Genomic DNA, 20,510 nt, shown 5'->3' on the forward strand with positions numbered 1-20,510 from the left:
TTTACTAGAAAGACCGCGCCAGAATGCCCCCACCAAAGCTGCGTTATTCCAGCCGAGCTCAGAGGAAATAGTGCGAAAGCGAATAGCGTACTGTCCGACCGTGAGAGAGCCCTGGTGTAAGTTAAAGAGTGACTCAGTGAGAGAGGCTAACCGGCCCGGCTCATCGAAAACCTTACGAAACGTATCCAGGAAAACCGGGAGACTCGAAACGACCGGGTCGTCACGTTCCCAGAGCGGGTTTACCCAAGAAAGGGCCTCTCCCTCCAGATGGGACATGATGAAGGCCACTTTGGTCCGGTCCGAGGGATATTGCTGCGGCAGCCATTCAAAGTGGAGACTACACTGATTTAAGAACCCCCTACAGAGCTTGGGATCCCCGGTGAAACGAGGCGGCTTGGCGAGGCGGGGCGTCGGATGAGCAGCAGACGCAGGGGGAGGAGTCGGCACTGCAGCGGCAGCCTGGAGGGCCGACAAGCGACTATCAAAGGAGGCCATGTAGGACAAAATGTGGGTTTGAGTATCTTGCTGCTGGCCCAGCTCCTGTTGGAGACTGGCCAGCTGAGTGGCATTTCCAGGATCGGCCACCTGTAAGGCCGACAAACGGGTGTCCATCGACTTCATGATTGACATAATGCGCCCCTGATTCTCCCGTAGGAATAGCAACTCTTTCTGGGTAGCAGCCGTAGTACCGGTGGAGTCCATGGCCTGATCGTACTGTTAGCGTGGGTGGTCAGGAGCGGGAGCTCCGAGAGTGGACCCTCTGGACCGTGGCACCGAGGGACCCCGGGCGAGCTGCCAGGTGGAACCGACCCCTATACAGGGACCGTTAGGAGCAGGCCCAGGGGTTCGAGTACCACGGTAGCCGGTACCGAGAGGGGCGGCTCAGGATGGACCGGAGTAAGACTGAGACTGGAGTAGGACGGCAGGAGCACTGAAGACAGGACTGGAGTAGGACGGCAGGAACACAAGGCAGGACTGGAGTAGGACGGCAGGAACAGTGAAGGCAGGACTGGAGTAGGACGGCAGGAACACAAGGCAGGACTGGAGTAGGACGGCAGGAACAGTGAAGGCAGGACTGGAGTAGGACGGCAGGAACACAAGGCAGGACTGGAGTAGGACGACAGGAACACGGGTAGCAGGACTGAGAAGCTGCTGTGAGGAGCAGCCGAGACAGGAACTGCAGGAGCAGAGTGTGCACGATGGAGCGAGGCCAGAGTGTCAGGAAACACAACGATCAGGCGCCTCCCTCAGGGGGAAGCGGCCTGATATGGCCCCGTCTGGTCAGCCATTGGTCCAAATGTGCTTCCGGGTCAGGGCACAGCCGGAGCATAAGAAGCAGGAAGGAGGCGCGGCCGCGGCCTATGGCGCATGCGCATAGCATGCAGGGAAGGCATCGGTCGCGGGTCTGTCTCAGGTGACCGCCGCGGCCGTCGGGTGGAGAGAGGCTGCGGCGTGGGAGCGGAGGGCGACTGCGGCGTGGGAGCGGAGGCCGGGTGAGTATGGCGGAGCGGTGTAACAAACAGTTAGACAATAATAATTGTACAAGAGTAAAAAAATGAAAAAGTTGCAAAAACCAAGAGCTTCAAAAATGGTCCTATGATGATAAGTCCAAGCATCAATGTCCATGGTCCATTCCTGGGCAAATGGTGAAATATATACAGGAAAGTTTTTGACCACACAAGTCCTGTGGTACAATGTCCATAAACAAAACTGGCAAATTCAAAGGAAACTCTTACAGGTTACCTGTAGGCACAAAACTTGAAAAACAGTTACATATATACACATATAATGTCAACATTTACATTTATCTATATACGATATCTGATGGGTGGTATCCCTTGTGTAATGCGGGTACACCTGCGTAATACTGGTGTAATGGGTAATGTACTGGATACACTACTGGGGGTTCTGCATGGCACAGGGATTCTAGATTGTCTGTGAACTCTTAGACTCACCAGGGGCATAACAGGTTCACCACTGGCAGGGCAAGGGTTCTCTGGCTCCACTGCTGGTGTGGCATCTGCTGCCTGATTTTCCTGATCCTCAGGATTTCCTTGAGTCATGTCTTCCTGTGCTGCCATTTGGGGAAATGTCAACACTGGCACCACTATAGCATCATTTATTTTGGTCCAATTCGCAGGGTATTCGCCCAGTATTGTGCTGACCTTCTCTTCTTCCTCTATGAGTTGGATGTTATCTGATTCTTCCACTCTTTCCTTCAGCAGGTCAGGATATAGTTTCAGGTGATCTTTCGATATTGCTGCTGAGGTTTCTCCTCCATCTTTGCTTATAAGGCATACCTTGGTATTATCAAAGTTCGAGGGCAGAATGGTATAAGGTTCAGCTTTCCATTGATCATCCAATTTGTGCAATCTTCTCTTCCTTTTTAAGACTTGTTCTCCCGGCGACAAAGGAACGGCAGATGCATTTTGATTGTAAAGCTTTTCCTGCTTTTGTCTTGCCTGGGCTAGACTCTTTTCCACACATTCTTGAACTCTCCTGTACTGTTGTTGTCTTTCTGTATCCCATTCAGCATCTGGTGACGTTATTTCGGGCGTAAGGACTCCCATGTCCAAATCAATAGGCAGTTTACTAGGTCTTGCTCTCTTTAAGTAGGCTGGGGTACAGTTGGTGGAATTCACTGGAATATGGTTGTAGAGGTCCACCAGATCTGGCAACTTCTCTGGCCACAGATTCCTCTCCTCCGAGGGCAAAGTCTTCAGTAGGTCAATCACTACCTGGTTCATCTTCTCGCACATGCCATTGGTCTGTGGGTGGCACGGTGTTGTCCGGATCTTCTTACAACCATACAAGTTACAGAATTCCTGGAACACTTCTGCCTCGAAAGCTGGACCTTGATCTGTAAGCACTCTTTCAGGATATCCATGTGGTCTACAGAAGTGCTGTTGGAATGCTCTGGCTGCTGTCCTGGCTGTCTGATCTTTGACAGGCACAACTACCAGGAATCTTGAGTAGTGGTCCATAATGGTAAGAGCATAGATGCAGCCTGACCGGCTTGGAACCAGCTTCACATGGTCCAGGGCTACCAACTCAAGGGGCTGTTTGGTGATGATTGGCTGTAGAGGAGCTCTCTGGCTGTTTCGATCCTTTCTGCGCAGGTTACATTGTCCACACTCCCGGCACCACTTCTCAATGGCTTTCCTCATACCAGCCCAGTAGAACCTCTCCCGGAGCAATGCTTCCAACTTCTTCCATCCGATGTGTCCAGCTCCATTGTGGTATGCTTCCAGGACCATTGATGCCTCTCTCTTTGGGACTATCACCTGCCAAACCAGCTCATGAGTGCAGGCATTGATACTCCTCCGACACAGCTTTCCTTCATAAATCAACAGCCGACCTCTTTCCTTCCACAACTGCTGGGTTTCTTCAGGAGCATCCGACGCTGGGCGTGAGTCAGCTTGTGACAGTAGCTCCTTCACCAGGCGGACTGCAGGGTAACTATCTTGTGTTTCTGCCCAGTCATGATGGGACAATAGATTCAGGGTGACCTCCTTCAAGCCAGACCGTCTGTTTCTCACTCCTTGAGCACGCTGGGCCGCAAGTGGCCGGTGGAAGCGAGGTATCTCTATTTCTTCAAGAGCCTCAGGGTCTTCTCCTGCATCTGGAAAGTAAGGCATTCTGGACAGCGCATTAGCATTGGCATTCTTGTGCCCTGCCCGGTACTTGATGGTAAACTCATAGTTAGATAGCTGAGCCATCCATCGCTTTTCCAGTGCGCCTAGCTTTGCAGTGTCCAAGTGCGTCAACGGGTTGTTGTCCATGAAGATAGTGAACTTGGTGGAGGCTAGGTAATGTTTGAACCTTTCGGTGACAGCCCAGACTATGGCAAGGAACTCCAGCTTGAAAGAACTGTAGTTGTCAGGGTTCCTTTTAGTGGGGCGCAGCTTCCTGCTGGCGTAGGAGATCACTCTTTCTTTCCCATTCTGTACCTGCGACAGTACTGCTCCTAGTCCCACGTTGCTGGCATCAGTGTACAGCACAAAGGGTTTGTCATAATCTGGGTAGGCCAGAACTTCATCTCCTGTGAGAGCCATCTTCAATCTGGTGAAGGACCTTTCCAACTCTTCAGTCCATTCAAAGGTGGAATTTTTCTGTTTGGTCTTCTTGGACTGCCCCACCAGAAGATTTTGCATAGGGGTGGCTATTTCAGTAAAGCCTTTGATGAATCTTCGGTAGTAGCCTACCAGTCCAAGGAATTGGCGTACTTCATGAAGGTTGCTGGGCTTCGGCCAGTCCCGGATGACTGTGACCTTATCAGGATCTGGTGCCACACCTTCTGCACTGACCACATGACCGAGGTACTGCACCTTGGGCTTCAGGAGGTGGCACTTGGAGGGCTTCACCTTCAGGCCAAAATTGGACAAAGCTTCAAACACTTCAGCCAGGTGTTCCAGATGATCTTCATAGGTTTTGGAGAAAACAATGACATCATCCAGGTACAACAGGACCGCCTCAGAGTTCATGTGTCCCAGGCAGCACTCCATCAGTCGTTGAAATGTTCCTGGGGCTGTGCAGAGCCTGAATGGCATATAATTAAACTCACAGGGACCCATTGGAGTGGTAAATGCTGTTTTCTCCTTGCCTGCCTCTGCCACAGGAACCTGCCAATACCCACTAGTGAGATCTAAGGTGGAAAAGTAATTAGCAGTTTTAAGTGCAGCTAATGATTCCTCAATTCTAGGTAGTGAGTAGGCGTCTTTATGTGTAATGCTGTTAATTTTTCTGTAATCAACACACATTCTCAAGGTACCATCCTTTTAAAAACTATGGGAGCTGCCCATGGGCTACAACTGTCTCTGATAACACCTGCTTCCTTCATCTCCCTCAACATACTCTTAGCACATTGGTATTGTGTTGGGGGTATAGGTCGGTACCTCTCCTTTATGGGTGGATGGTCTCCAGTGGGGATATGATGTTGAACCCCTTTTGCTTGCCCAAAATCTAGTGGGTGTTTGCTGAATATCCGCTCATACTCTTGTCACTCTGTAAACCCCATTTTTCTGGTAGGAGGGCGTAGAGTCAGTTCCCACCTGCAGTTGCTGGCACCACTCCTCCATCTGCTTCACAGAGCCATTGTCCCCCACCTGATCGGATGAGACCAAGGGCTCTGCTGCCTGCAAAGAGTTGTTATTGACAGTGAGCAGCTTAGCAACTGTGGCGAACCGAGGTATCGTGGCCTCCTCCTCCCCACAATTCAAAAGGCCTACAGGTACTCTCCCCTTTCGTACATCGACCACCCCTCTGGCTGTCAGGACAGTGGGCCTACTATCGGAGTATACTGGTTCTACCAATGCCTGGTAATCTCTCCCTCTAAGACCTATAGCTGCCCGACACCAAACCAACATTTCACATCTGGGGGGTATTGCAATGGGGAAAGGATCACTCACTCTGAGACTGCCAATTTCTCCACCAGAGAGTTTTACCTGTTGTCTTTGCATCAGGGCTCTGATCTCCTTCTGCAGGACTCGTTGTTCACTGGAACCAGCAGTCTCAGCCACCTGTTGCAACAAGACAATAACCTCGGACAGACAGTTTTCAATTACAATTGTACCAAGAGTCATCATGGCATTACATTCACGTCGATCAATATCAACAACTATCAGACCTTGAGACTTTAGCTCTACCCGACCCACTTTAACAGTAATTTCTTTACATCCTATCTGCGGCAAAGACTGACCATTACTGGCAACTGCTGTCAGTTCATCAGTTGGGCCACGGGTAAGTTCTGAATCAGCCCAATACCTCTTGTAAAGAATGTACGGCATAGTGGTCACCTGGGAGCCAGTGTCCAGCAAAGCGTTCATGGGGATGCCGTCAATCACCACAGGAAGGATCGGTCTCCCTCCCACATACTTGGCTCACCAGTTCCTTGGGCCTTGTGGTCCTACTCCTGGGGGTTGGCCCTCTGCCCCAGGGGTTGCTCGTTTAAAGGACAAAATCTTGCAAGATGACCGGCCTTGTAGCAGTGACGACAGATGGGACGTCCGTCCTGGTCATAACGATCGTTGTTCCTCCCTCGAAGTGGCGGGGTTCTCCTCCTCCGGAGCCACGGGACATCCTCTGGACTGGAAGCAAGCTGGATCTTTTCCTTGGAGGACACCTGCAGGGACTGCACGGTTTTGGTAAGTGCAGCCATCCCTCTTGTCAACTCCTGGACCTGAAGACGCAGCTCCTCAGTGGGATCTTTATCCAGAGTCTGTGCATCAGCCTCTACAGGGATGAAAGGGAAAGATGTTGCTTCCTGGTGGTAAGTGATCTCTGGGCGCCTAGGGGGCGCTGGACGGCTGTCAGTGGATTCCTGCAGTACCCGAATAGCCATGTCCTTGAAATCAGCAAAGTCCAGATCAGGGTTTTGCAGGGTTATGATACGCAACTGTCCTCTGTGGGTACTGGATAGGAGTCCTTCAATGAACTGCTCCTTTAACAGTTTTTCTTCCTCCTTCACACTGTCAGGATCAACTTGCTTAACTGCTCGCAGCGCCTCCTGCAGGTTGAGAGCATAGTCCCTTATACTGTCCTGCGCCTTCTGTTTACAGCCAAAGAACCTCATCTTGATTTCAGCTGCAGGGCGGGTGTCAAAGGTGCTTCTCAGCTTGGCCAGGATCTTTGCAACAGTCTCTTTATCAGTGTCCTGCCAGGCTTTCACTTCTCTCTGCGCTGCACCCGTTAGCTGTCCAATCAGGATATTCACTTTCTGGTTCTCAGACAGAGGGTAGACTTTAAACAAACTGCACAGTCTCTCTTTAAATTCACTCAGGGTATGTGACTCACCCGAGTACTGCGGTAGCCTGGCCGCTCCTGGTATGTAGGGCATAGACAACGGCATTATGGGGACCGCTGCGGCGGGCGCTCCTCCTTGCGGCGCTGCGGGGTTGGCGGTGGCGTCCGCTGCTGCATTGTCGTGTGGCGCGGACATTCTCTTCCCCCCCTAGTTAACGTTAGCCAGGGCCGGGGGTTGTGTGAGCTCACCGGAGACCGCTTCGCAGGTCCGGTGCTCCGGGCTGTAGGACTCAGCTCCTCCTCTTCTCGCGCGCTGTCCTCTCTTCCCGGACGGCACTTCACTTCTTTGCGCTCTGTGGCAGGCTCCGCCCACGAAGGCCTGCCCCTTTTTCTTCCCGCACGCGCAAAAGCAGTGCGGCAAAGGCGGCAATTGGCGCCAATTTCACACACAGTCTTTTACACCAACACAGTCTATGGTACACAAGACCTGGGGGTACCGGGCTCCGTATCCTGTTCGTGATGCCAAGTTGGGTCGCCCTCCCAGGGCTGTGGGGTACTTGGTACCGGGCCGGTATCAGTGGGATGTGTCACAACAGCGGTGACCTGGACCGTGTCCCTGGGCGCGCAAGTAGTAGGAAGATGTGGATGGTGGAATGTAGTTAGATGAATAGTTTGTGACGCCACCTGTGGAGCTCGGCAAGGGAGGTGTTAAGCCGACGTTGCATGCAGATCCGCTGGGACTGATGGTAGGGTGCAGCAAAGATGTAAAAGCTCCCCACAGGTGAAGCTATAGTCCCAGAGCAGTGTAGATGTGGTCGGCACGGGGATGTAGCGGTGTCGGAAAGGTAGGAAGCAGACAAGACACAGCGGGGTGCAATTTCTGTACCTTTACTTGGTAACTGCAGTCCAGGGTCCTGACTACAGATGGTATTGGAGCAGGCTAGCCTGGAAGCAATTCAGGGATTCTCTCTCAGCAGATGGGCTGTGCAGTCTCCTTACTAGCGCTTATTCGAATGAAGTACTCCCAGTACTGAGTTACACTGGAGTTCCTCCGGAGAGATGTTCTCAAGAACCTCACTTGCACGGCAGACAGCTGTAGCCTCTCTCATGGACTCCTCTCTCCTGAGTCCTGGCTCACTATCCAAGCTGCTGTTGTGCCCTCAAGTATTAGATGGGAGTAGGGCATTTACAGCCTCCTACTCCTCTGGTGTCTGTTGCAGGACTGTTAGTATTCGTACAACCGTGGAGACCAGGCTCCAGTTCATGCGCTCTCTCCAGTGATGAGCTCTTCCTCTCAGCTCTGTCTCAGCGCTCCTTCCACACGTCTGCACACTTCACCCTCCGCAGACTAACTAACTTTTCCTTCCTCTTGGCCCTCAGAGAGCACTCCTCCCCTTCATCCCAGTTCAGTGTTCCCCCTGCTGGCCTGGAGTGGAACTGTGTTGCATGCATAGATGGACTGCGAGAGAGACCCATCATTGCCTCCAAGCCTGGCATTACCCTCCCCTAGAGGAAGGCAAAGCCACTGTGGCGACCATACTCCTGGGGGGCGCCACAAGAGCGTCACAAGTTGCCACTGGAATTCTCTTCCCTCCTCCATGACGACATCACAGAACTGGTGGATATTAGAGACCTTGCACTCCTTCACATTTCGTTTGAGGATGCCCCACAGATGCTGTCGGAACAGGGTTTAAATCTGAAGACGTTTGACCAGTCCAGCACCTTTACCCTCAGTTTCTTTAGCAAGGCAATGGTCATCTAGGAGGCGTGTTTGAGGTCGTTATCATGTTGGAATAGTGCCCTTATTTCAAGAAGGGACCCCCCTACACTGAATCTTCGGTGTCTTTAGCTCCACAGCAATAGGAAGGAGAACTTACCACCGATGCTCTTCATTCTTCTATGCGCCGGTGAGTGACGTCAGCAGTGTGATCACATGACCTGATCATGCTGCTTGACGTAGTTCTGTCCCGGCGGTCAGAGCTTCAGTTGCATTCACATCTGTAAGAACAATTGAACACTGGAAGTTGGGGCGCTGTAGCTTCTCAGAGCCATCTATCAGCTTTAAAGCCGGCTCAAAGAACGGCTGACTCTCAGTCCAGGTAGCGGCAAAATGCAGCCGCCAGGGGAGACACTTTTGACAAAAAGATTAGGTAGCCCGATGACACGACCATCTGCCAGCTGCATCTGGGGCAGATGCCCCGCCGGCAAATAGATATATCTCTGCCACAAGGATCAGTACTGGGAGCAGTGGGGACCAAAAGTATCTGGTTTGGACCAATTCTTTTCAGTCTTATTAATGACCTTGTGGATGGAATTGAGAGCAGAGTGTCCATCTTTGCTGATGATACAACACTTTGTACGGTAATAAAAATTGAGCTTAATTGTATAATATTACAAAATGATCTGGGTAGGATGTCTGAATGGGCAAACACATTGCAGATGAGGTTTAATGATGGTAAATGTAGAGTAATACGCAGAAGTCCTATAGCTGTGTACTGCACATACAGTATAAAAATGGAAATGTACTCAGGAGGACTGTAGAACCGGAGGACTTGGGTATATTACTTATGAGAAAGCTAAGCAGGAGTTTTTTTGCAGTCGATCTGATTAATGGAGTGATGGAAAGCCTGCATCGATAATTGCAGATTATAAAACTAGAAAATGAAGATGTGGCTCCAATATGAGTGGCAGCTTATGTTATTCCAGCGCTGAAGCTATTTAGCCATTTATTGTAAGTGATTAGCGCTGACTTCATACCGCCGCACAGTAGCCATAATTTGGTGTGACACAGACAGCACATTGACCAGTTATTCACTAGGGATGTTCAGATGACATTTTTTTTCACACAGACCGAGTGTCCATGTGAAAAAAAAATAGCTGCATCCACTTGGACACTTCCATTGTTTGGATGAGACTCTTCCAATCAAGTCTATGGGAGCAGCAGAAGAAAATCGGATCCTACACGTATCGTGTGAATTGGATACATTGCTATTAGTGATGAGCATGCATGCGTTTGTGGTTGTGGACGATAGGTAAATGCTATTTCCCGGCGAATTTTGATTTTGCACAAGCCACGCCCAATGGGGTGTCTTTTATGTAAATTCTTGCATACGCAAACGTAAAGTGTACACATGTCGTTGCATACGCCTGCGTTACCATAGCCAGTAATGCGTTTTTTATGCATGTCATCTGTATGCAGATGATGGCGGATATTTGACACCGCAAAAATTGCAACACGATGCGTTCGCCGTGCGCCGCCGCATACCGCAAAACGACGCATCCGTACGCAAATGCACCCGAGCGCATATAAACGCATGTCCCTGCGTACCCCATGTTAAAGATAGGTATGCAGGACGCATGCGGAAGTATGCGCATCAAACGCTGCGGACTCAACCGCAAATGTGAAACCAGCCATACAGTATGGAAGATTGTATTATCTTTTTTTCTCCAATGATTGCAAACTCCCCATAAAGTTCTCTTAAAGGGAATCTGTCACCTATTTTTTGGACTATCAGCTGCGGCCACAGCCATCATGGTTACTGATGTAACCTGAAAGAGAAGAAAAACAAGTTATATTATACTCACCCAGGGGCGGTCCGGATCCGGTTTTGGTCTGATGGGTGTCGCGGTCCGGTCCGGCTCCTCCCATCTTGTAGCGATGACGTCCTCTTCTTTGCTTCCCGTCGCGGCTCCGGCGCAGGCGCACTGCTTTGCCTTGTTAAGGGCAGAGCAGAGTCCTGCAGTGCGCAGGCGCCGGCAAAGGTCAGAGAGGTCTTTCTGGCATACATAAAATCACTTCAGTATGGGGAAAATGGAATACATTGGTGCAAAAACTTTGCGACCTTTTGAAAAGTAGCAAATGATGAATCAGGTGAAAGCATCTGAAAACCCTAATGGAAAACAGAAAAACAGCAAAAACAAAAAAACAGGCGAACATATAAAATAAACTTAGAAAAGGAGCAGATGGAAAGATGAATGTGCTGCAAAACTCTGAAAAATCTACAGAAAAAAACAGGGACAAATGCAATAAAGAATCGAACCTCGTGTGTCCAAAGCAAAACCCAAAACCTGAGACATACTGGTTTTTTTTTTCTGAATCATTGATCAAATAGGTCTGTGGAAAAAAATAGTCCAGCACATAGATGCAGTCTAAGGCTGTGTGCACACGATGCGGATTCTGCTGCGGATCTGCAGCGTTTCTGGCCCTGCGGGTCCGCAGCAGTTTCTGCTGCGTTGTACAGTAGGATTGTTTCCAATGGTAAAACCAAAAACGCTGTGCACATGCTGCGGATTTTTCCGCGGGTTACAATCCGCAGCATGTCAATTGTTTGTGCGGAATCCGCTGCGGTTTCACACCTTCTCCATTGTAGAGCTGTGAAACCGCAGGTAAACCAAAATCTGAGCGGAAAAATCCGCACCACCGAAAACTACGTGTACACATAGCCTAAGTATCACCTGAGTGCTGTCCACTTTTTGCTGATTAACGGATGAATATTTATTTTGCCTATGAGAAAGATGATAAAAACAGGCACACAGACTAAAGATCGATGAAAATTGGATCCAGCTCCCTGGTGAAAAACACTCTAAGGGCTCATACCCATTTGCGATTAAAAAAACGGTCCGATTTCTGGACTGTAAAAAAGGGAGGAGTGCTATGCGAGTGTCATGCGATTTCTATGCGATTTTTAATCTCTCCATCCGTTTTACATCCGTATGCAATCCGTTTTCTTTTTGCAGCAGCTATTTTTCTACAGTCATTTACAGGACCATTTACAGTGTTCTATGCCACAGAATGGTGATGTATCTGTTTAAAACGGATGGTCCGTTTTTGGTCCGTTTTTTTAATCGCACCCATTGACATGCATTGGCGAAAATCGCAGCAAATCGCGGCATGCTGCGATTCTTTTCTCAGTCCGATTTTGGATGGGGAAAAAAATCGCAAGTGAGATGTCACCCATTAACTAACATTGGTCAGAGTGCAATCCGATTTTATCGCCAGTGAGTATGAGCCCCAATGCAAGAACACGCAAACAAAAACCTTACATCTGTGTTAGGCTAAATGCAGCATAAGGCTTTATTCACACATCAGTATTTGTATGGCGAAAACATTAGTTTCTCCAAAATACAGATCAGGTGTCAATTTGTGATGAGCGATCGTGCTGTGATAAGGTGTTATCTGAGCATGCTCCAGTGCTAACAGAGTGTCTTCAGCATGCTCGAAAAATATCTTCAAGTTCCCGCGGCTGCATGCCTCATGTCTGTTCGACAGTCACAACACAAGGGATTGATAACAAACAGGCAATCCCTATATGTGTTGTGCCTGTCGAGCAGCCGCAAGACATGCAGCTCTTGGGACTTGAACATATTATTTGAGCACACCGAAGACACTCGGTTAGGACCCGAGCATGCTCAGATAACACCTTATCCCTCATCGCAAGCGTCGATCTTTCAATTATAGCTTTTCTCTGTTCCACAACTGGTTTTGGTGTGCAATCACTGATATAGAATACTGACGGGTGAATAGATTGTCATGTGCACATCCTGTTTCATTCCTTTAAATTGGTGAGGAGCGCCGTCCTTAGAAAAAAAAAAAAAATTCTGCGACTATGCATAAGGCACAAATAAATTCAGTTCTCTTTAGGAGTGACGACAGCGTATCGCTTTTACTATGGCACATGTCTAATATTAGGAAATGTCCACAACTAGTAACTTTTTTTTTTTTTTCCTATTTCTTAACCAGTCTGCCCAGTATGATGACAGCTCGGAGGATCCCACAGTCCTCCCCTGCACTGGTGATTGGTCTCTGGCAGTGTGGGCTGGGGTTAGTGTCTGACTCTGCTCTTCACAGCTTCATCCATTGCAGCAAGGACTATGTTGCTGCATCTCAAGGAGTCCTAGATTTAGATTTAATGCACTGGTTACTTTTTTCCCAGCAGAAACCCCATCCAGTTTGGCAAAGCATTAAATCCCAGCAGGGGGCTTTGAGCATGATGACTGGGAACAGACCCAATCTGCAGCCAGGGGCAGATGGTAAGTTTGCAAAACTTTTCTCTTTTTATTTACTTTTTTTGTCCCTTTAAATCCAATATGACTCTAAGTCGCTTTTAGGAAACCGGATTTGTGCTCTGTGATTTAACCTGTGTCATTCCGTGTGTGTTACTGACTGATTCTGGAGATCTACAATGGAAGGGGGTAATTATTCCCAGGGAAAAAGCATTGCTTTGCCACAGCTGTTGGTTAATTTGCTGCCTACACCAGGGAAATCCTTGGCTGGATTCAGACCAACCATTAATGCTGAATGACTAATGCAATAGTCTGATAGAAAATCCTTTAACATCTTAGGGTTTTGGGGTCTTTTCGTGTCTCGCTTCCCCCGCCGCCGCCAGGCGTTGCGTCGACTATTTTTCATGGTGATTGCAATCTTCGGGACATCTGACTTTGTATAGGGATCTAGCCGGCAAATTCCTCTGTAGTAATATAAAGAGTATATTGTCCTTACTTACAGCCTGCAGTCTGGACTAAAGCTGAGATCTAACTTATCATATAAGAACCAACAAATGAATTACTGTTGGATATTGGGCATTAACCCATTAGTGATCCGAGAACAGAAAGATGGTGATGGGGAAACATATCATGTAGAAGAGATTTTTTATTTTTTTTATGTTGTATGAGAAACAAAAATAACTTCTACCAAATTGCAGCGTTTCATGAAAGATGTGTGTGTGTGTGTGTATATATATATATATATATTATATTGGAGTGTCCTTATTTAAGATAAAATGTATCCCAATATTATATAAACTGTCATTTATATAGAGTCTCCCAATTTCAGGGACTGAGTTAATCATTGCAGCTACTATTAGCATAGACACCTGCTTTCCTAACTGTAGCATGCCGATGCAAATCTTTTAAATGGATTATTTCCCTCCTAAATGGATGGCCGGTCATATATGATGCATGCAGAATAATGTAGGGTTGTCAGACTAAGGGCAGGGCTCTTCCATACTAATGTGATGGATCTCAGTACTAATATTTTGGCTGTTCTTATGGCGTTCCATTGGGTCTTGTAGACTCGTGCGATTATGATATTGCAAGAGGAAGATATGCAAGGTAAAAGCGTCTTCATCCATAAACAGAATCGTAGAGTTGGAAGGGACCTCCTGGGCCATCTGGTCCAACCCCCTGCTCAAAATACCATGCACGTTAACAAGTGATTTTCTTTGTGTGCAGAAACGCATTCAGCAAAATTGCAAATCATATGGTAAGAGATGATTGTGGGGTCCAATTGTAAGGGTGGGTTCCCACAACCCGTTTTCTCCACATCCAAGGTAAACTGTCCTATTGTTCAGATCGGAGTTTGATCACAGCCGCATCCGTTTTTCTCAGAGGTGGAGAGAATTAAAAAAGTTCCTCCTTTCTGTCCTTGAAAATCGGACTGCACTCTGGTGTCCTGCGACTATGGTCGTTTTTTTTTTTTTACATGAACCACTTGGATCAGCCACATGCACAGCCCCCATAGATGATCACAGGTCAGGGCCGGCCCGAACGTATAGGCGAACTAGGCGGCCTTCTAGGGCGCCGACCCAAAGGGGGCACCAGAGAAAAAATAGAAAAAATTATAAAAAATCTTTTCAAAAGGCAAAAAGTTTTAGGGATGGAAATAAAAGTGTACATATTTCAGGGCAACTATGACGCAAGAGAGGTTGGTTGGGTTGGCAACAATTTCGATAGAATCTGAAGTTGCTAAACAAATTAATCTCTGCGACTCTGTGGTCGTTTTTGTTTTGTGTTATTGATTACTTTGTATATATTTGTCCTATACAACTTCTCAGAAGATTAAAGAGTTAGGAGAGAGTTAATCGTTGTTGTTGTGGTTTATTTTGCTCCTAAATTTATATCCCAAGTTTTCATCTACTGCCAAGAATAGTAGGGGCGCAACAAAATAGTTTCGCCTAGGGCGCCGTAATCTCTCGGGCCGGCCCTGTCACAGGTGTGATTGCTACCCTTGAAAACAGCACTTGTCTGAGAAAATTGGTCATGTGCACGAGCCCTATGTGCTGATTGACACGACTGTAGTTTCGGTACATGATTAATGGACCGCATAGAGCACACTTGCCACGAGCAATGGTCTACATGGACGGTTTGTGTGTCCATGTGGATACAATGGCCGCATGCACCGTTTTATGGACAAGAATCAGATGGCTTGCGTTGTGCCAAATGACACACACGTGCGCCTGTTCGCAATGTGGACCGCAGTTAAGTCGGCACATCCAGATAATAATTCACACAGTTGGTTCTGACAAAGACCAGGGCTGTAGAACGTTTAAGGGTCTGTTCACAAGTTACGTTTCTTTGCAGTCTTTCTACGGCCCCCCCAAAAAAAAAACAAAAAAAAAAACAGGCGGTGGCAGGAAAAAAATCTGCATATAATTCACACTTGTTGCTTTTTTTTACATGAGTTTTTCACCCATTCACTTTAAGTGAAAGTGCAGCCTAAGGCTGTGTGCACACGCTGCGGATTCCGCAGCGGATTTGGCCGCTGCGGGTCCGCAGCAGTTTTTGCTGTGGTGTACAGTACTATTATTCCCTATGGGAATACAAAACCGCAGTGCAGACATGTCAATTCTTTCTGCGGAATCCGCAGCGGTTTTCTATCTCCACCATTGTGGAGATGGTGAAACCGCAGGGCCAAACTACAGGATAATCCGCAGATAAACCGCAGGTCTTTTGACCTGCGGATTTTACAAAATCTGCGCGGCCAATTCCGCACCCCATTCCGCAGCGTGTGCACGTAGCCTAAAGGTTGTCTGAATTGACATGCTGCGTCTTGGGATGAACGCAACAGGGGTAAAGAATATGCGTGAAAAAAACTCGGCGTGCGTGAGACTTCAGAAATCTCATTGATTGTGATAGTGCTGTAAATTGCGGCTTATTTTACGCACCAAATACGCGGCAAAAGCGACACGTGTGAACATGCCCTAAGTTTAGGGCTACCTCGTGACATTGAGCTCACAGTGTCACATCGCGACATCACATCTAATGGTTTCCTTTTGTGTCCTGCAACCTACTACGACTGCGATGCAGAATTGGAAACGTTTCCAAATGGGGCAGATTTTCTGTCGCTGGTCGCAAGTCACACCCCACTTTCCTGCCATAGACATCAATTTGCATGTGTGATTTGGTTATCCTTTTGCTGCAAACTCCAGCACTGAAATAGTGGCACAACGGCAAGTTGCACTAGTTTTTTTTTCTTTATTTTTGTGACTAATGTGAGAATTGTGTCACCGTGTAACCCCAGCCTACATCTGCAGATGCTAAATTTCATTGCTTTCTCGCTTGTACTGTTAGCTTATTGGCTTATTGCACGTGTGCATTTGATGACATCGACGTGCAATTTCCTTAGTGAAACCATAAAACATTTAATATATAAATATATTAAAGGGTTATTCCCATTTTCTTAGATGGGGGAGAAAAAATTAGCAACCTGCTTGCAAAAACAAGTAACTGTGCAATTTACTTATTAAAAATCCTCACTGTTCTCAAGATTGGAGGAAATTTTTGTTTACTGCTTTTCGTGTATGGAACGTGCTGGAATAAGGTGTTATCTGAGCATGCTCGAGTGCGAACAGTGACTTCCGCGTGCTTGAATACTATGTTCGAGTCCCCGCGGCTGCATGTCTCACGGCTGTCCGACATCCGCAACACAATGCAGGGATTTTCTGTTTGCTAGGCTGTCAATCAGCTGCGAGACATGCAGCCGTGGGGACTCCAACATATTATTCAAGCACGCCGAAGTCGCTCGCTCTCACACAGCTTTAATGTCCTTGTGCTTCCAATGCAAAGCTGCCTCATGTAGCAGCATTTAGGAGTGCACAGTTCAGGACATAATGGTGCCACTGATCCAAACTGTCAATCAAACATGTGCACATGCCTCCCAACAAACAAGAAGGAGGCGGGGGAACGGTGCGCTCCTGAACGGACAAGATAGGAATAATCCTTCTGTGGTATGTTCACAAGAACGTGTTTTTCCGTGTGTGTTATCCTTGAGAACAGCACATGAACCAATTGTGTACATGGACCCCAGGTTCTCGTGTAAAAAAAAAAAAAATGGCTGCATGCGTTAGTCTGATCCACTTTATAGACCAGACTATTGTATGTAAATGGCTGAGAGCTCTTGCACCCGTCCGCTCTATGGACGAGTGACTTGAGCAGCACACAAAGCAAGTAACTGCCACCATGGTGGACTTGAGTGGTCCAGTAAGTGGTGTGAACATAGACTAAGTGTGAGGTATTACACCTGAGATCACAGTGCGACACGTTGGTTAGAGTTTGCTTTCAGCTGCTCCCTTTTGCCTTGAAAGCCCAGCTCACCTGATGTGGAAGGGAGCCATCTCAAAGCAACCATTAGAAGGGTTCTTCCATTGGTCAATGTTTGTTTGACTTCTGAGAAGACCACTGATTGCGAGAATTAGGCTGGGGTCACACATGCGAGAAAGTCGGACGAGTCTCACATCTTAAGACCCGGCACTCGGGAGCCGCATGCTCCGCTCCCGAGTGCCGGCGGCAGTGCCGGGTGTTAAGATGTGAGACTCGTCCGAGTTTCTCGCATCTGTGATCCCGGCCTTAGCCAGAAATCACACCAGTGGTTAGCATCCTATGTGATATGCTAATGACCCTCAACTCCTACTCTTGTGCGAGCGTGCGCCGAGCCTCTCGCATGACCGGATCGGAACACATCTGCGAAGGAGATGGAGAGAGTAATTTCTCCATCTTCTTCATTACCTGACTCGGTACATATCGCACTGCACTAGGATGACATCTGAGTGCAGTCCGATGTTTTCCTCCCCTGGACAGAGGAGAAAGAGAATATACAGACATTACAGCACGGGATCACAGATGATTCTTTCTGTGAAGCAAAACATTGTTTATGGTGAAAACATGGAACAGTGGTGAACCTTTCCTGGAGTGGTTGGCCCACCAACATTACCCCAAGAGTGCTGCTACAACTCATCCAAGCGGTCACAAAAGACCCCACAACTACATCCAAAGAACTGCAGGCCTTACTTGCCTCTGTTAAGGTCAGTGTCCATGACTCCACCATAAGAAAGAAACTGGGCAAAAATGGCCTGCATGGCAGAGTTACAAGACTAAAACCACTGCTGAGCAATAAGAACACAAAGGCTCATCTCAGTTTTGCCAGAAAACATCTTGATTATCCCCAAGATGCATAATAATGGATAATGATCTTCCGACACACAAATTGAACATTTTGGGTGGTGTAAGTCTCATTACATCTGGTGTAGAAGTAACACAGCATTTCATAAAAGGAACACCATACCAACAGTAATATACGGTGGTGTTAGTGTGATGGTCTGGGGATGTTTTGCTGTTTCAGGACCGGGAATACTTGCTGTGGTAAATGGAACCATGAATTCTGTTGTCTACCAAAAAGCCTTGAAAGAGAATGTCAGGCCATCTGTTCGTGACCTGAAACTCGCTTGGGTTATACAGCAGGACAATGATCCAAAACACACCAGCAAGTCCAAATCTAAATGGTTTAAGAAAAACAAAATTAAGACTCTGGATTAGCCTAGTCAAAGTCCTGAAGTCCTGACATTAATCAGATTGAGATGCTGTGGCATGACCTTAAAAAGGCAGTTCATGCTCAGAAACCCTCCAATGTGGGTTAATTATGATAATTCTGCAAAGACAAGTGGGCCAAAATTCCTCCAGAGCGTTGTAAAAGACTCATTGCCAGTTATCACAAACAATTGTAGTTGCTGCTGCTAAGGGTGGCCCAACCAACCAGTTATTAGGTTTAGGGGCTATCACTTTTTCACAGGGCCCTGTAGGTTTGGATTTCCTTTTCTATTACAAATAAGTGGGGTCTACCCATTTTTAATAATCAGCAAAGGTTAACCAGACAGCTGGCTGCTGATATTAATAGGCTGGGAAGCTTCATGGATATTGGCCCCTTCCCTTAATGCCAGCCCCAGCTGTCTGCTCTCCCTCAGCTAGGTGTTAAAATAAGGGGGACCCCCACGCCATTTTTTTCTCTAAATTAGTTCAATATATGTACAGTAAACTACACATTATGTATCTCACTGACATAGAAATAAATATCTGATTCTTTTATTAGTTACAGGACTAGATACAAATGACGGAGAATTACTGTATGTAAAATCTGATGTTAAAAACGCATGGATTCTACTTGATAAGAATCGCATTGTACTCACATGACACTCGTCCTACTTTTCAGAAACAAAATCGTCGATTTACGCAGATTATTGTGAGCACTTAGCGCTTCCTGCACGATGGTTCTCCCGGCCATCCGACTGTGCAGGAAAACGGAGCATGACGCTAACGCCTTGAATGGATTCATGTTGCAGTTTGCATAGTACATGGCCGTCGTAGGTACTGCTGTGCTGCGAACAAGTAAACCAGCTTTGTGGCCCCTTCACTTTTGCAAATCGTGGGTATCTCCGATCTGATCGCCACTACTGGAAATGCAATGCACTGCGATCTCAAGCGAGATCACAATGCAAACTGTTTTGCATAATCTCAACAAAAGAAAATGCGATGTCAAACACCGATTTATGGAGGGCAAAACCCTGCTGTCAACGCTTTATTGCTGCATAGAAATTTTGTGCAGCATGTTGGTTGTCAGTCAGCTAATTCCTTCACAAGATTCAAAAATTAGGGAAAAATGAACCATGGTGAATCTGTCACGTATGCGGATCGCTGACGTACCAGCGCTTCTATGAGGGTTACTCCAGACATTACGCGGCTCTGCCCAGGATGTTCTGCAGTGAGGGCTGTTCTGTAGCATTAACTTATTATAGCACCAGAGGGTGTCATTATATTTTCTGCGCAAACAGCTATTCTATTTGACAGCAGACTGTACATGCAGCTGCCAGACGGCTAATTACAGGAGAAACATGTCGGCGGTAATTAAAATCTGTAAGTGTGCGAGGAAATGTAGAAAGTGCAAATTACAAATATTAAATGCAACTTGCAGAATAAATAGTCAAAGCCATAGACTCTAATTATATTTCTGAGAATTTGCAAATCATCTCTAGGAATGCTCAGCATCAGCGCAGAGCGAGGGTCCTAACTTTATACCCTGCACAAACAGTTAAAAGGGGATTTTGAGAACCTTTAAAATTTCAAAATGAAGAAAAAAAGCAAACTAATATCTTTTGGCACTTGTCTTTCAATGCTGCCTGTGTGCTGTGCTTTTTTTTATTTTTATTTTTTTTTTCTGTGTATTTCAGAAACCCACTACAGGTCAGAACGTGCATTTTTGGAATCCACATGTCCGTTTCACTTGTGGGTACACTGAGTTTTATGTTTAGGATTTTTTTCCCCATTGAATTAAATGCGGAAAATCCACAATCGCATGCGATTTCAGTGCCTTTCCACTGCAGAAATGCACGAAAAACGCATGTAATCTGCACATGACTGTATCAGTAGGGTTTTGTCAAGGCAAAATACCAGGTAGTATCAAAAAAGTTAAAGCTAAGCAACTCTCTACCTAGTATTCACTAATAATTTTCTACCAACTTGCTGCTGTAAGTCTTTTCTCTAGCTCGGTGCTTTTTCAAAAATGTTATTGATCTGTCAAAGTTCTTGTTTTGGTTCTGAGAGCTCTCGCTTCTCTACCTTTCCCTTTTCTCAGTGTTTGGGCTCATTCACTGAACCGTATTTTTGGCCTGAGTACTGTCCTTGAAAGAAAAAAAAACAAAACGTTATTTAATAGGAAAGTGTAG

General features: G+C 47.0%; 1 protein-coding gene across 2 annotated transcripts in view; it reads left to right on the top strand.

Annotated features, from left to right (window-relative positions):
* Positions 1–12,410: 12,410 nt before the first annotated feature.
* Positions 12,411–20,510, top strand: part of FGD3 (FYVE, RhoGEF and PH domain containing 3) — a 325,835-nt gene continuing 317,735 nt past the window's right edge. The window contains exons 1-2 of one of the 2 annotated variants that reach the window (XM_073574191.1): positions 12,411–12,562; positions 12,678–12,771. In XM_073574191.1, the coding sequence (XP_073430292.1) occupies positions 12,434–12,562; positions 12,678–12,771 (223 nt within the window). In that variant the 5' untranslated portion in view covers positions 12,411–12,433. The remainder of the gene's footprint in view (positions 12,563–12,677; positions 12,772–20,510) is intronic. The other variant, XM_073574190.1, reaches the window with a different exon arrangement.

This window comes from Dendrobates tinctorius, unplaced genomic scaffold, assembly GCF_039654945.1.
Source record: "Dendrobates tinctorius isolate UK_male_01 unplaced genomic scaffold, ASM3965494v1 ptg000038l, whole genome shotgun sequence".
Taxonomy (NCBI): domain Eukaryota; kingdom Metazoa; phylum Chordata; class Amphibia; order Anura; family Dendrobatidae; genus Dendrobates; species Dendrobates tinctorius.